The sequence below is a fragment of the Narcine bancroftii genome, chromosome 11 (genome assembly GCF_036971445.1).
Source record: "Narcine bancroftii isolate sNarBan1 chromosome 11, sNarBan1.hap1, whole genome shotgun sequence".
Lineage (NCBI taxonomy): Eukaryota > Metazoa > Chordata > Chondrichthyes > Torpediniformes > Narcinidae > Narcine > Narcine bancroftii.
The window spans coordinates 79,385,374-79,400,074 of record NC_091479.1 but is presented as its reverse complement, the minus strand read 5'-3'; the positions used below and the strand labels follow the sequence as shown (position 1 = coordinate 79,400,074).

Sequence of the window (14,701 nt, the reverse complement as noted above, 5' to 3'; positions counted from 1 at the left end):
GAGCCCACCTCACTGAAAAAAGGCAAAGGAGGAAAAACCCAACACCCAACCCCAACCAACCAATTTTCCCTTGCAACCGCTGCAATCGTGTCTGCCTGTCCCGCATCGGACTGGTCAGCCACAAACGAGCCTGCAGCTGACGTGGACTTTTTACCCCCTCCATAAATCTTCGTCCGCGAAGCCAAGCCAAAGAAACAAAGATATAAAAGAGGAGAGTTACATTACATTTATGTATTTACGTGTATTAGAAAAAGAACATATTAGTATTTTACAAATATATATTAATAATAAATTTCTTCTCCTCTTGTAAAACCAAAAGAAAAAAAGAGACTAAAAATAATTTTTATTACAAAATCTCCTCTAACTAATCAAAAAAAAATGGACTGGGTAGTCAATTCTGAAAGTAAAGTAGGAAAACAAAGGGTTTCCTGATTAAAACCAAATTTACCATAGGAGAGAATCCAGTATGGAATTATAATTCTTAAACTATATGGAAATATTGAATAAACTTATTCAAATTTAAAAGATGTATCAAATGTCGGATTCCTAATTTTCTCCAAACTTAAACATGACATGACAGCAGAAAGCCATTGAAGTAGAATAGGTGGGTTTGGATCCTTCCATTTACGTAATATGGCTTTTCTAGCCAATAATATTGAAAAGGCAATTTTTCACTGTGTGCTGGTATGATTCCAAAAATAGCTGTTAATAGATTTGGGTGTAATTCTAATCTTAGTACTTTTGCTAGGGTTTCAAAGACACCTTTCCAGAAATTATTTAGTTTTGAACATGACCAGAATGTATGAACTAAAGTGGGTTCCTCAACTTTGCACCTATCACAAGTAGTATTTACTTTGGGAAAAATATGGGCCAACTTATCTTGAGATATATGTGCCCAATGTACCACCTTGAACTGAATCAAGGAATGATGGGCACAAATTGATGAAGTATTTACTAGTCAAAAAAAAAAGATCCCATTGATCATCCAGAAGCAATTCCTGGAATTCCAATTCCCAAGTAATTTTATCGTTGGATATTGGTTGCAAGTTATATTGTAGCTATTAACCCTTTTTGAAGTAGATACACCTGAAAAATAGTGTCTATCATATTAAATGGTTAAGCAGAGGATAGTTTGGAAGTAAAGTATGCAGAAAGTCCTAATTTGCGAATACCTAAAAAATTATGCCTTGCTCGAATCATATTTGTCTGTTAACTAGTTGAAAGATATTAAGCAATCTCCTGCAAATAGGTCTGAAAAGGTTATTACTCCTTTAATTTTCCATACTGAAAATGCTTTATCAATCAATGATGCTTTAAAAAAGAAAATAAGATGCATTTTACTAGACAAAACAAAATTATTAAACCCAACAAATTTTCAAAACTGGAACCTTATAATAAATCCTTACTATATGCTTAAGAATGGGTTAAGATCTTGTCTATTAATTTTGGATAATGCAAAGGGTAGGTGAGCTCCCAGCAATGAGGCCAACAAGTACCCCCTAACTGAACTCCTCTCAAAATCTACCCATAAAGGACATTCATGTGCATCTGAATAATAAATCCAAAAAGTAATATATCAGATATTAATAGCCCAATAATAAAATCTAAAATTAGGGAGAGCCATTCCTCTGTCTTTCTTTTGTTTCTGCAATAAAGGTTTGGTCAGTCTAGGATTTTTACAGATTCTATCTCCTACAGTGCTATGACTGGCCATTGCAGATCAGCGTAATGGGATGCTATTGGTGTCAATAGCTTTTAATTTAATCAGCAGGAACTTATCACAGATATCTGGTCAGTAAATTCATTTAGTTTATAACAAAGCCACTAGATGGAGAACTTCACTCCAAGAAGGAGGAAAAGATACATTTACCATTTCACATATCCTTAATGATTTATCTAACATCAATCAGGTATACTTGAAGAGTAGCAATTTTTCCAATTCTACTAATAAGCGCACAAGTTTTCCAACAAAATACATCCACAACCAGTGGCATTGGTAAGACCATGTCTGGTGTGCAGTACTGGTCTTTTGATTTAAGGATGCAGTGAATTGGAAGGAGTTCAGATGAGGCTTAATAGTCAGATGGCTGAAATGGATGTTATCTTTAGTAACAGGTTGAACTGGCTACTTTATCTGCTGGAGTTTACAAGAGTGAGAGGTGATTTAATTGACGTACAAAATCTTGAAGAGTCTTGATGCAAATAGCTGCAAAATATACAAATAGTTACCTAAGTGAATGTATTTGCCATTTTCATCCTTTTCTGCCAGAGGACTTCCCTCTTTATTGAGCTCTTTGCGGTAACGTTTTATATTCTTTATCATTAAGTCCTTCCTGGTCAGCTCATAGTGGTTGGGAAAATGGTTTACAATTTGATCATCTGAAAGACGATAGCCATTTTCAGCACTGAAGACATTGTGGATGGTCTGTACATTCATCCTGTACAGTTAAAATGAGGGAAGAAAATATATTGCTAAAATATATGACCTTAGGAAATACAAATGTATAAGAAACAACATAAAATAAAACAACATAAAATATCCAAAATGTAGTATGATCCAAAACAATTTTCTATGAGAAATGGGGGAACTCACACTGCAAATATATATCCTGTCAGGGATGTTATTTATTGTCAATTATTGTTTGCCCTGAGAAGGTTGCAGCAGACCTATCTCTCCAGCATTGTTTTCCACGTTCTTCAAAAGACATAAGCAAGAAAATAGAACCATAGAACACTGCAGCACTGAAACAGGCCCCTTTGGTCCTTCTAGTCTGTGCCGCACCATTTTTTTTTTGCCTAGTCCCACTGACCTGTCAAGGTTTTACTTAATTTACAAGACCCTGCAGAGGATAGTGAAGTCAGTGGAAAAGATCATGGTGGGGGCTCTCTTCCCACCATCAAGGACATCGACAACACTCAATGCAGCCAAAAGGCAATAAACATTGTGAAAGACTCTACACCCTTCATGTAAACTGTTCTCCCTTCTGCCATTTGGTAGGAGGAACCATAGCACTCAGATCCTTACATCCAGATTCGGCAACAGTTTATCCCCCCCCCCTCCCCCCCCAAGCCAACAGGATCCTGAATTCCCAAAACATATGTGGATAGTGTACTGCATACGCCTTAATATTTAAATATTTCAATGTGTTTAACTTCTATTCTAATTTATATTTATGCAAATATGCTCCATGGTCTTGGAGAACCGCTATTTCGCCTTTACCATGAGAGCATGGTATGAACGATAAATAAATATGAATTGACACCAGGGAGTCATATCGGAATAAGTACAAAAATGTCTTTGCTTTTACTCCCTATTTGTAATCCTACACTCTCCTTGGAAAGCAGTAGGGTTTTTGATCTCATACTTGATCTAACCTGTTAAAGTATTCAAGATATAATACCCTGGCATAAATGCTAAAGAATTTCATCATAGTGTCTTAATGCTGAATTCTAGAGGTGGAACAAACAGATTTATCAATCATTCATCACTTTCTCTCTTAATACTGCATGGATGGTGATACCAAACTGCCTTTTGATGGCTAAATACTCAGGTGGGATTCAACCCAGAACATAATCAATGCTAGCGCATCTGTATATGCTGGATATGAAATGTTTTTAATATCCTGAGGATTGATCCAAAGCAAGTACGGTTTTAGTGGCCAGTATTTCTTTTCCCAAGTCTCCTTTTTCAAAAACAAGGATTAATCTTGGGCAAAAGAGAAACACAAAAAAAAACTGCAGGCGCTGGAATCTTGGGTATGTAATCGCTGCTGGGTCATCTGGCGGCCATGAGTAGATCAATTAATGTTTTGGATTGGGGCCTTTTATCAAGACACATGTTCATCACATTAATCTCGGGCTTTGGTTTTACAAAAATATGTCAGTAAACCTAGGTCCAATGAGCATCCTTCACAACCAAGCATGAAGAACTATCAGTTTATTTAACTAAGGAGGAGGTAGATGGTGATGACTTTCTCTGATGTAAATTTTCCCGTAGTTTGTTTAGTTGCTCCTGTGCATAATCCTGGCAAACCACATTACATCTGGAACCTTTTAATGCTGCACCCTCTGCAGTCTGCTAGATCTACACTGCCCTAATTATTTTGCTCTTGCAGAATGGCAACTCCACACATGATAACGGGCTCCACAGCCATCAGATTTACTGGAACATGTTTCCAAAACCATCAGGGGAGACCAAATGTAAACATATCAAACCTCAGTAACCTTCCCAGTTTGCACAGGTCTTACATCTACTTTGTTTGCATCCTCTCCCTTTCCATACTAACCACTTCAAATTTTGAACCCTTTCTTTATCGTTTTTATACCTCAAGTCATTGCATTGTATGTTAAGTATAGAGGATAAAAAATGCAAACATAAAGTAGAAACTTCACCAAAGCTAATGCTGAAATATGATTCTTCTGCCCCACCCAGTCAAATCTCCTCTTTCACCAACACTAAAGGTAAATGAAGGAACATCAGCTGCCATGGCAACATCACAGGAATGTTGTACATACTGGATACTGCAGCTCCATTTGGCTGGATCTGTATTCCTTCCATATTGCATGACTTAAAACCAAGCTTTCATAGCAGAGTAAATTCACCAAGTTGAAATATTTCAAAGCAATAGATAAGTTCATGTGCCTCTGTTTTTACTGCACCGAACACAACCCCACATAGCACTAATTCATTATCCCTCCAGTCTGAACACTCACAGGTAGGTATATGCCTCCCATCCTTTCCCAAAAAACACCTGTTTACATGTTGCACACTGCTGTGCTGGGAACCTGGCACACACGCCTTGTCCCTGGTGACCTCACAGCAAGGAGTCACACATGGTTCTGTGTGGAGAGGCTGCCTACAAGAGCTGGTGCTGGATGTATCTTGTGGACTCTGTTATAACTTCCTGTTAGGGATGATGGAAGCCATAACTTCCAGCATGGAGAATTCTATATGGTAACATGCTGGCCAGGCAAACAAGGAGAGGGGCAACTTCCATTACACTACACTCAACAGGCGATGGTGAGAGAGGTAGTAACATCTGGGCTATCTGTTAACACGCAGTGCAATGGTAGTGGGGTTAGTTGAAAGTGGAGATTAAGGTGTGGAAGAGGTGTAAATTGGAAGCAGGGGAAAAATATAATGCTGGAAATATAAGATTCAAGACTCACATTGTTGGCAAACTTAAATTGTACTTGAGGAAGTGATTTGCAATACTTCAAGATTGCTCCTTGAGTGTATTGGAAGATTGTCAGAGGCCAAAGAGAAAAGAGAGGTCAATGTAGGATAGACATTTAACGTGACAGGCAGCTCAGCTCAGGGGAAGTCTGACGGGGTATCCTTCAAAGGGGTCAATATGGTGATATGACCACCAGCCTACTGCAGGGGGCGATATCTGTACCTATTGAACATGAGTAGGAGAAGCAACATCCCTCCATCTAAGCAACACTGCCCAACTAGTCATAACAGAAATAAAAGCTAATATATGCAGATCAGATGCTGTTAAAGTTATGTCATTCTCTCCAACAATAATAAATAAAGCAATTAAGCGATTAGGTTTAAAATGAACTTTAAAAACTGCAGAAAAAGTTTGAAATACTTTGTTCCAACATCTCTCAAGACTCTGACATGTCTAAAACAGATGAACGAATAAAGCATCTCCGCATTTATCACAACGAGGAGATATACATAAAAAATGAGATAGCTTGACTTTGGACATGTGAGCCCTATGGAGGAGAGAATGGTGGGCACATAAAGATGAGGTATTAACCAATTTGAAAATTACCCTCCAAGTTTCTTCAGAAATTAAAAACTGTAGATCCTGTTCCCAGGCTTTTTAAATGTTATCTGAGGGAGTCTCTTTTATTCCCAAAAACATATCATAAATGTTAGATATTGAGCCATTATAGAAAAGTTGTAAATTAAAAATTGCAATTAAATTCTTATCATACTGAAAAAAAATGTATTTGGTAGTCTATATTTAACTGAAAGATGTTCAAAATAAGTGAAACTCCCCTCGACAAAAATATATATTTAAAACATTTAATGCCCAATCTATACCATTCTTTAAAAATTACATCAACATTGGAAGGTTTAAAGAAATAATTAGAAAAAAAAGGACTAGATAGAGAAAATCTCATTAAACAAAAATGTTTTCTAAATTGTATTCAGGTCTTCAAAGTATGTTTAACCACCGGAATATTATTTAACTTATTTAAAAGTATAGGAAGTGAGGATCAAAGAAGAGAAAATTTTATTATAGAATTAGATTCCAAAGAGACTCACATTGGATGGGTCTTCATGATTAATATAATATAACCAAAACGCAAGGTTTGTATATTGATTGTCCAAAGTTTGGCAAGGCTAAACCTCCATTCTTTTAAAGTTTTGTAAATGGACTTTATCTAGGCAAGGATATTTATTTTTCCATATATAAGATAAGATTACGCCAAGGGAATCAAAAAAGTTTTAGGATTAAAAACAAGCAAAGCCTTAAAAAGGTATAAAAATGTAGGTAATATATTCATTTTAATAGAGTTGATTTGACCAAAAAGAAAAGTGGTGACCAATTTGATAATGCTCTTTCACAAAAACATTTTTGAATAACCTTTTATAATTTTTAGTAATTGTTACACCCAAATAGTTAAATTGATTTCTTACAATTTTAAAAGGAAGGTTAGTATTTATCGGTGCCAAATTATTCAAAAGAAAAAAATTCACTCTTATGAAGATTTAATTGATAAGCTTAAAATTGACTAAAATGAGAAATTAAAGGATAGAAGGCATTGAAGTCTTGTAGCGGCAGCTACACTGCTAACTGAAATAACACACAACCAGACGGGTTGAGCTCAGTGAGCAGAACTGATTTATTGCAAGCTGCCTGGCTGGCCGGACTTGGCTGAGAACTGCGCTGGAGGCGCTGACGTCACCAGGACGTCACGTGTGTCCTCAAGCGTGGGCTTCTGAGCCCGGTGCTGAGGTTGAAGGGGAAAACCTCGACGGTGCAATTTTGGCTGGCTGCCCCACTGTGTGTGTTACAAGTGGGGCCGGTTTGCCTGCCTAATGGCATGCCGCCACACAGGCACCCCACCCAGATCTGGCGCCGACATCCTTTTTAGTCGGGCGGCTTCGCTTCTTGGGCTGGGCCACAACTACTGGTTTGGTGGGGTCGAGGTGTGTTGGCTTCAGCCTGTCCACCGTGAACAGTTCCCTCCTACTGCCGATGTCCAGCGTGAACGTGGACCCTGAATGCTGAATGACTTTGTACGGCCCTTCGTAAGGCCTCTGCAGAGGTGCCGTGGATGGGCCTCACCGAACAAAAACATACTCCGTGGAGTGCAGCTCTTTGGGGACGTAAATAGGGCCGTGTGCCGTGTTTGGGCGGTGGTGGGGTACGAAGGAGCCCAACTGGGCCTGGAGGTGGGGGAGTAGCTCATGCGGTGACCACTGGGGGCTGTGAGGTGCATTGAAGAACTCACCAGGTAGCTCTAGCGATGCGCCATAGACCAGCTCTGCTGATGACGTCTGTAGATCTTCTTTGGGCATCGAGCAGATGCCCAGGAGCACCCAAGGCAGTTTGTCCACCCAGTCAGGACCGGTGAGGCGGGCCATAAGTGCCAACTTAAGGTGGTGGTGTAGTCGCTCGACCAGCCCATTGGCCTGCGGGTGATAGGCCGTGGTACGGTGTAGCTCGATCCCCAGCCTGTTGGCGAGCTGTCCCAGAGCGCAGAGATGAACTGGGTGCCTTGATCGCTGGTGAGGTGATTCGGAAGCCGGCTGAAGAACGCCAATGGCTTCCACTGTCCATTTACTTGCTGCTCCAGGATGGCACCAACAGCTGTGACAGTGGCATCGACGGAGACCGCCATATGCAGGTCGGTGTGTGGGTGGGGAAGCATGGTAGCATTTGCGAGGGCATCCTTCGTGGCCTCGAATGCCCTGCAGGCCTCTGGAGTCCAGGCAAGTGTTTTGTGTTTGGCCGTGATGAGGGCGAAGAGTGGCTGCATGATGCGCGCAGCGCCTGGGACGAAACGGTTATAGAAGTTGACCATACCCGTGAACTCCTGCAGCCCCTTGAGGTTGTCCGGGCATGGGAACTCCATGATTGCGGTGATCTTCGTAGCGGTGGGCATGGCTCCTTCAGCCGTGATGGTATGGCCCAGGAACTGCATGGACTCTTTCCCTAACTGGCACTTGGCTGGGTTGATCATGAGGCCGAAGTCAGCCAGTCAAGAGAAGAAGGTGCGCAGGTGGGCTTTGTGCTGCGCCTGATCCCTGTTGGCAATAATGATGTCGTCCAAGTAAATGAAGACGAAATCCAAGTCCCTGCCCACTGAGTCCATAAGGTGCTGGAAGGTCTGAGTGGAGTTCTTGAGCACGAATGACATGCAAAGGAATTTGAACACGCCGAAGGGGGTGATGATGGCCGTCTTGGGTATGCCCTCAGGGTGCACTGGGATTTGGTGATATCCGCACACCAGGTCGACCTTGGAGAATACCCTCGTGTCATGCAGGTTGGCTGTAAAGTCCTGGATGTGAGGGATCGGGTAACGGTCAGGAACTGTCACCTCGTTGAACGGCTGGTAGTCTCCGTAGGGGCGCCAGCCGCTGGAGACTTTTGGGACCAGGTGGAGCAGTGAGGCCCAAGGGCTGTCGGAGTGCCGAATGATCCCCAGCTCCAGCAGATGCAAAAACTCTTCCTTCGCCACCTGGAGCTTATCCAGCGGGAGCTGGCGTCCCTTGGCGTGAACCAGTAGGCCTTGAGTGGGGATGTGATGGAACACCCCGTGGCACGGTGAGCCAGCGGAGAACTATGGCTTGAGGAGGACCAGAAACTCGTTCAGATATGCTGGAACTCATCCTTGGGCGAGTTGATCGTGGCCATCTGCGGCTGCTCTCTGCGGGAGGTGTTGAGGCGAATGGCCTGGAAGGTACTGGCATCTACCAGACACTTACCTCGAATATCAACCAGGAACCTGTGGGCGAAGAGGAAGTCGGCACCCAGGATGGCGGTCAGAAGGGACGAGATGGTGAACCTCCACGAGAACTTTTGCCGGCCGATCTGGAAGTGAATGGTCTTGTTTCCATACGTCTGGATCTCCGTTGCATTGGCTGCACAGAGGGGAGGTCCTCGAGGCCGGTTCCTGGACTCGATGGCCATGGCCGGAATGACACTGATACATCGGCCGCTGACTGAGTCCGCAGGTAGAGAAGGCTGTGTCTCTGATCAGCCGCCACAGCCATCAACAGCGGCCGGCCTGCTCATTTCCCTGGAACGAGCAGGGCTGACGACACTTCTGAGCCTTGGCTACCCAGCGATGGTGGTAGAAGCAGAGGCCCGGAGCAGATGCCTTGCCTCTGGTTATGCTCTTTGTGGCCCCTGTAGAGACCAGGTGTTCTACCGCAGCGCTAGAGGAAGGCTTGGAGTGGTCGTGCCCGTGTCTTACGACCTGCTGGACTGTTGAGCCCTCTGGGAAATCGCTCGAGCCATAGCTCTTAAGCCTTCTGAGCAACCTTCCTCGGGTCAGCAAAGCTCTCTTGGGCCAGTAGTGGCTGGACGTCCTCCGGCAGATGGTCGAGAAAGATGCGCTCAAAAAGTGGGCAGTTGGTGTGATCGTCCATGAGTGTGAGCATCTCATCCATTAGCTCAATCGGGGACCTGTCCCCCAAGGCATTGAGGTGCAGCATCCGAGCGGCACGCTGGCGCCTGGATAGTCTGAGGGAGCCAGTGAGCACCCACTTGATGGTCCCGTATTTATCTTCCGCGGGTGGGTGTTGAACGAGGTGCAGCACATGTTTGGCGGTGGCCTGGTGGAGGGCGGCGACCACATGGTAGAACCTGGTTGTGTCTGATGAGGTGAAACTGAGCCTCTGTGTGGCTGAACCAGGTCTCTGGCTCCTAAACCCAGAAGTCAGGGAGCTTGATGGCTATAGCACTGATCGAAGGGTCGCTCATGTTGCGTTCAAAGGCGTTTGAACCTGTCGGGGTCACCAATTGTAGCAGCAGCTATCTTTGGCTTGGCTTCGCGGACGAAGATTTATGGAGGGGGGTAAATGTCCACGTCAGCTGCAGGCTCGTTTGTGGCTGACAAGTCCGATGCGGGACAGGCAGACACGGTTGCAGCGGTTGCAGGGGAAAATTGGTGGGTTGGGGTTGGGTGTTGGGTTTTTCCTCCTTTGCCTTTTGTCAGTGAGCAGCTAACTGAAATAACACACAACCAGACGGGTTGAGCTCAGTGAGCAGAACTGATTTATTGCAGGCTGCCGGGCTGGACGTACTCCCAGCCCGGACCTGGCTGAGAACCGCGCTGGGGGGCGCTGACGTCACCAGGGTGTCACGTGTGTCCCCAAGCACTGGCTTCTGAGCCCGGTGCTGAGGTCAAAGGGGAAACCCCCGATGGCGCCATTTTGCCCAGCTGCCCCACTGCGTGTGTTACAAGTGGGGCTGGTTTGCCTGCCTAATGGCGTGCCGCCACAGCCTCAAGATTCAAAATAAAAGCAATAAATCATCAGCAGGAAGCGAAATTTTGTGGGCTCTGCCCTTCCTGAAAATGCCTGTCATATCATTAGATTTTTGAAAAGCGATAGCTAAGGGTTCTAAAGCCAGGTCAGAAAGCAATGGACTTAAAGGGCATCCTTGTCTAGTTCCACTCTGGAAAAAGTCGATATGGTTTAAAATTCTTAAAATTAGTAAGAACACAGGCAGTAACTTAATCCATTGAATAAAGCCAACCCCAAAATTAAATTTTTTCTAAAGACTTAAATAAATAATTCCATTCTACCTGATCAAACACCTTCTCCACATCCAGAGATATTCTGAAACCTCCTTAGAAGGAGGGTGCATAATATTTAACAAGTAGTGTATATTGAAATGGGAGTACTGATTTTTAATAAATCCAGTCTGATCATCTGATACAATAAGTGGCAAAATATTTTCAAGTCTACAAGCCAAAACTTTAAATAGAATTTTAGTGTCAACACCGAGTAAAGAAATTGCCTATAAGAGGAGTATTTGACTGAGATTTTATTCTTTTTAAGAATATGAGATAGAAGCCTCATAAAAAGACTGTGGCAACTTGCCAAGTTTAAAAGAATCTGAAAGAACAGAACATAAATAAGGTGCAAGTAAAGAGGAAAAAGCCTAATAAAATTCTCCAGGAAATCCATCAGGGTCTGGTGACTTCCCAGAGTGTAGGGAATGTACAGCCTCGACAATTTCTTCACGGGAAATAGGTTGATCCAATTGCTTTTGATTAACAGCCTCAGAGAAGGCTTTCTGCAGGTCATACCTGCTCCTTGTGTAGTGGTCTGGATCTCTGGATGTAAATGCCTGTGTTCTGGCTCCTCAGCAGATTCTGGATTTCATTCTTCTTCCAGGGCTTCTGGTTAGGGAAAACCTTGAAATGATTTGGTGGTGACACATTTGTCCACAGTCCGTAATAGACCTGATATAATCGTTCAGATCCTCAGCTAAGTTATTGAACACCACTCCACTGTCCAGAAGCAGTCCTGTAACCATTCATCAGCCTCCCACAATGTGTATTTGTGCGCGTGTGTGTAAAAAAAAAACCATATATATTTTAGAATAATTTACTTGTTTCATTTCTAAGAGGTCCAATCTTCAGGATTCCATTCATCAATCTCACTGCCTGCAAATAGAAGCTATTTTCCAACCTGATTTTGAGACTCTTGTACCTCCTTCCTGATAGCAATAAGTCATATTAAATACTTTTGTAGAATGGGATGCCATTTCAATGGTCACGTACAAACTCTGTTGCCTTCATTTTTATTCCCAGACTTTTGCGGTGCATTTCTTCCAATTCATGATACAACCTGAACTTCCCTTTTAAAAAAAATTGCAGTTGCATTGACTGCTACTATACAAAATCTCCCTCCTTCCCATTGACGCTCTCTCACAATTAACCATTGAGAAAGTTCTTCTCGACCATATTTGAAGATCTCCAAACAATAGACTCATTTGCTGCAAAGATACAGGTTCATTTTCTCCTTCCTGCAAGTATGAACACTATGTTACTGCATTAAGATGTTGTCTTCAATATGCTCCAAACTCAGGAATTTTATTTATGATTCTAACTACTGCACCATAAATATGACAACCCTGCATTTTACTGTTAAGCAATTTACTCACCAATAAAAATTCCAGTTTTCATTTTCTGAAACCTGGATCCAGCCTCTTTTTTGAAAGTTATTTATGAGCACAGATTTGTCAACATCAGTAACCCATTTGAGTTTCCCTGCCATGAATCTTTAGAAACACTTGAGCTGCCACAGCTTCAGTTAACCCTGTCAAAAACAAACAGAATGTTATGTGGCTAACATGTGTATACAAAAACATAAGGAAATAGGAGCAGGAGTACGTTACCAGTATTGTACTCAGATTTGTTCCCAACAGACAACCAGGCAGAAAGAGCGTCAATGTTTAAACTGATGACTGTGAATGTGAAATCAAATGAGGAGTGTCTTTTTGTTGATCCTTCGCTGCTTTGTCTTGGGTTCCTTATTGTAGCCAAGGCTAAGGAAGCAAGGAAGTGAAGAGTTTTCATAAGGACATAGGAGCAGAAATAAGCTATTCAGCCCATCAAGTCTGCCCCACCATTTAATCATGAGCTGATCCATTTTCCCCACTTGGCCCCATAGCCCAACCATTTCCCATAACCTTTGAAGCTCTGCCTTAAATGCACCCAATGACCTGACCTCCACATCTGCCTGTGGCAACAAATTCAACAGACTACCACCCTCTGGCTGAAGAAATTCCTCCCATCTCTGTTCTAAGCAGACACCCTTCACCCTCCTTTGTCCTAGACTCTCCCATCATGGGAAACAACATTACTATATCTACCCTGTCCATGCCTTTCAACATTCGAAATGTTTCCACCTTCTGCAATCTGTGATTTACAAAAGGATGTGGATTGAAAGGAAGAGAATGTGGAAAGAACAAAAAGGTTACATATGAGGACACCAACATCATTAGTGCACGCATCAACTACAATCCAGTAAAGGTCAGGGTAGTCTCCTCCATTTTATTTGGACATGCAAACTTCCTGGTTAGCTCCTCATTCAATATTTCAGTTCAGTGGACCTGAAATCTAAGACATGGAATTAGAATGCTGCTTGAAATATGATTTTTTATTTTAATTTTTAGAGATTCAGCGTGGTAACAGGCCTTCTGGCCCATGAGCATAGAACCATTAAGGCTAGCTACAGGGTCTGAAGAAGTTTACCATCTTCTGCGAGAAGAAAATAAATTTGTCCTTGGCATGGAATCTGTTGAGGCAATGTGGAAAACTGAAGAGAATAATGAACAAGATAAGGGAGGCAGAGTCATGATCACATGAAACACTGAGAGATGCCAAATGTCTAAGGGGAAAAGGAGCTGATTAATGTTAGGCATGAGTAATTGATTGAGATTATTAAGAAATGTCATGGTGGGGAGCTGGCTGATGGAGCCAGCTCCCCACCATGACTACCAGCCCCCCCACATCTCCATCGGGCACACAAAACTCAAAACGGTCAACCAGTTTACCTATCTCAGCTGCACCATTTCATCGGATGCAAGAATCGACAACGAGATAGACAACAGACTCGCCAAGGCAAATAGCGCCTTTGGAAGACTACACAAAAGAGTATGGAAAAACAACCAACTGAAAAACCTCACAAAGATTAGCGTATACAGAGCCGTTGTCATACCCACACTCCTGTTCGGCTCCGAATCATGGGTCCTCTACCGGCATCACCTTCGGCTCCTAGAACGCTTCCACCAGCGTTGTCTCCGCTCCATCCTCAACATTCATTGAAGCGACTTCATCACCAACATTGAAGTACTCGAGATGGCAGAGGCCGACAGCATCGAATCCACGCTGCTGAAGATCCAACTGCGCTGGGTATGTCACGTCTCCAGAATGGAGAACCATCACCTTCCAAAGATCGTGTTATATGGAGAGCTCTCCACTGGCCACCGTGACAGAGGTGCACCAAAGAAGAGATACAAGGACTGCCTAAAGAAAGCACTTGGTGCCTGCCACATTGACCACCGCCAGTGGGCTGATATCACCTCAAACCGTGCATCTTGTCACCTCACAGTTCGGCGGGCAGCAACCTCCTTTGAAGAAGACCGCAGAGCCCACCTCACTGACAAAAGACAAAGGAGGAAAAACCCAACACCCAACCCCAACCAACCAATTTTCCCTTGCAACCGCTGCAACTGTGTCTGCCTGTCCCGCATCGGACTTGTCATCCACAAACGAGCCTGCAGCTGACGTGGACATTACCCCTCGAGGAGTCACGTGATGGAGTAGTGGCCGGTCGGGGAACTCCAGCCCTCTCTGGAAAAGTTTTTAAAAAACACAGAAAACACAAAGGCACAAACACAAAATTAAAATAAAGTGAAAGTAAAGGTGGAAAGAAAATGGCAGCGAAGAAAGAAAAGTCGAAAGCAATGGGAAGAAGAGAAGAAGAAAAGACATCGGAAGAAGAAGGTGAAGGCCTTACCTGTCCGAGGAGGCCCGCTGTGGAGAGAGAAACCCGCTCCCTCAGGTCAGTCGAAGTTCCGAGCTCGGGACTACAAAAATGGCTCACGGAGCCAAGCAAAATTGCGCAACCGCGCATGCGCGAGGAGTCGCGCATGCACGATGTGCAAGACAAAAAAAACACTGTCAGGAGGGGGGACCAGCTGAGGAGTCGATC

At 43.4% G+C, this 14,701-nt stretch overlaps 1 protein-coding gene across 4 annotated transcripts in view; it reads right to left on the bottom strand.

The window, feature by feature from the left end:
- Nucleotides 1-14,701, bottom strand: part of LOC138745980 (polyglutamylase complex subunit TTLL1-like) — a 39,453-nt gene that overhangs the window by 20,328 nt on the left and 4,424 nt on the right. For 2 of the 4 annotated variants that reach the window (XM_069903616.1, XM_069903613.1), the window contains one exon: nucleotides 2,230-2,438. In XM_069903616.1, coding sequence (XP_069759717.1) covers nucleotides 2,230-2,438 — 209 coding nt within the window. Of the gene's footprint in view, nucleotides 1-2,229; nucleotides 2,439-12,146; nucleotides 12,302-12,380; nucleotides 12,531-14,701 lie in introns of all 4 variants that reach the window. The other 2 variants (XM_069903615.1, XM_069903614.1) reach the window with 2 other exon arrangements.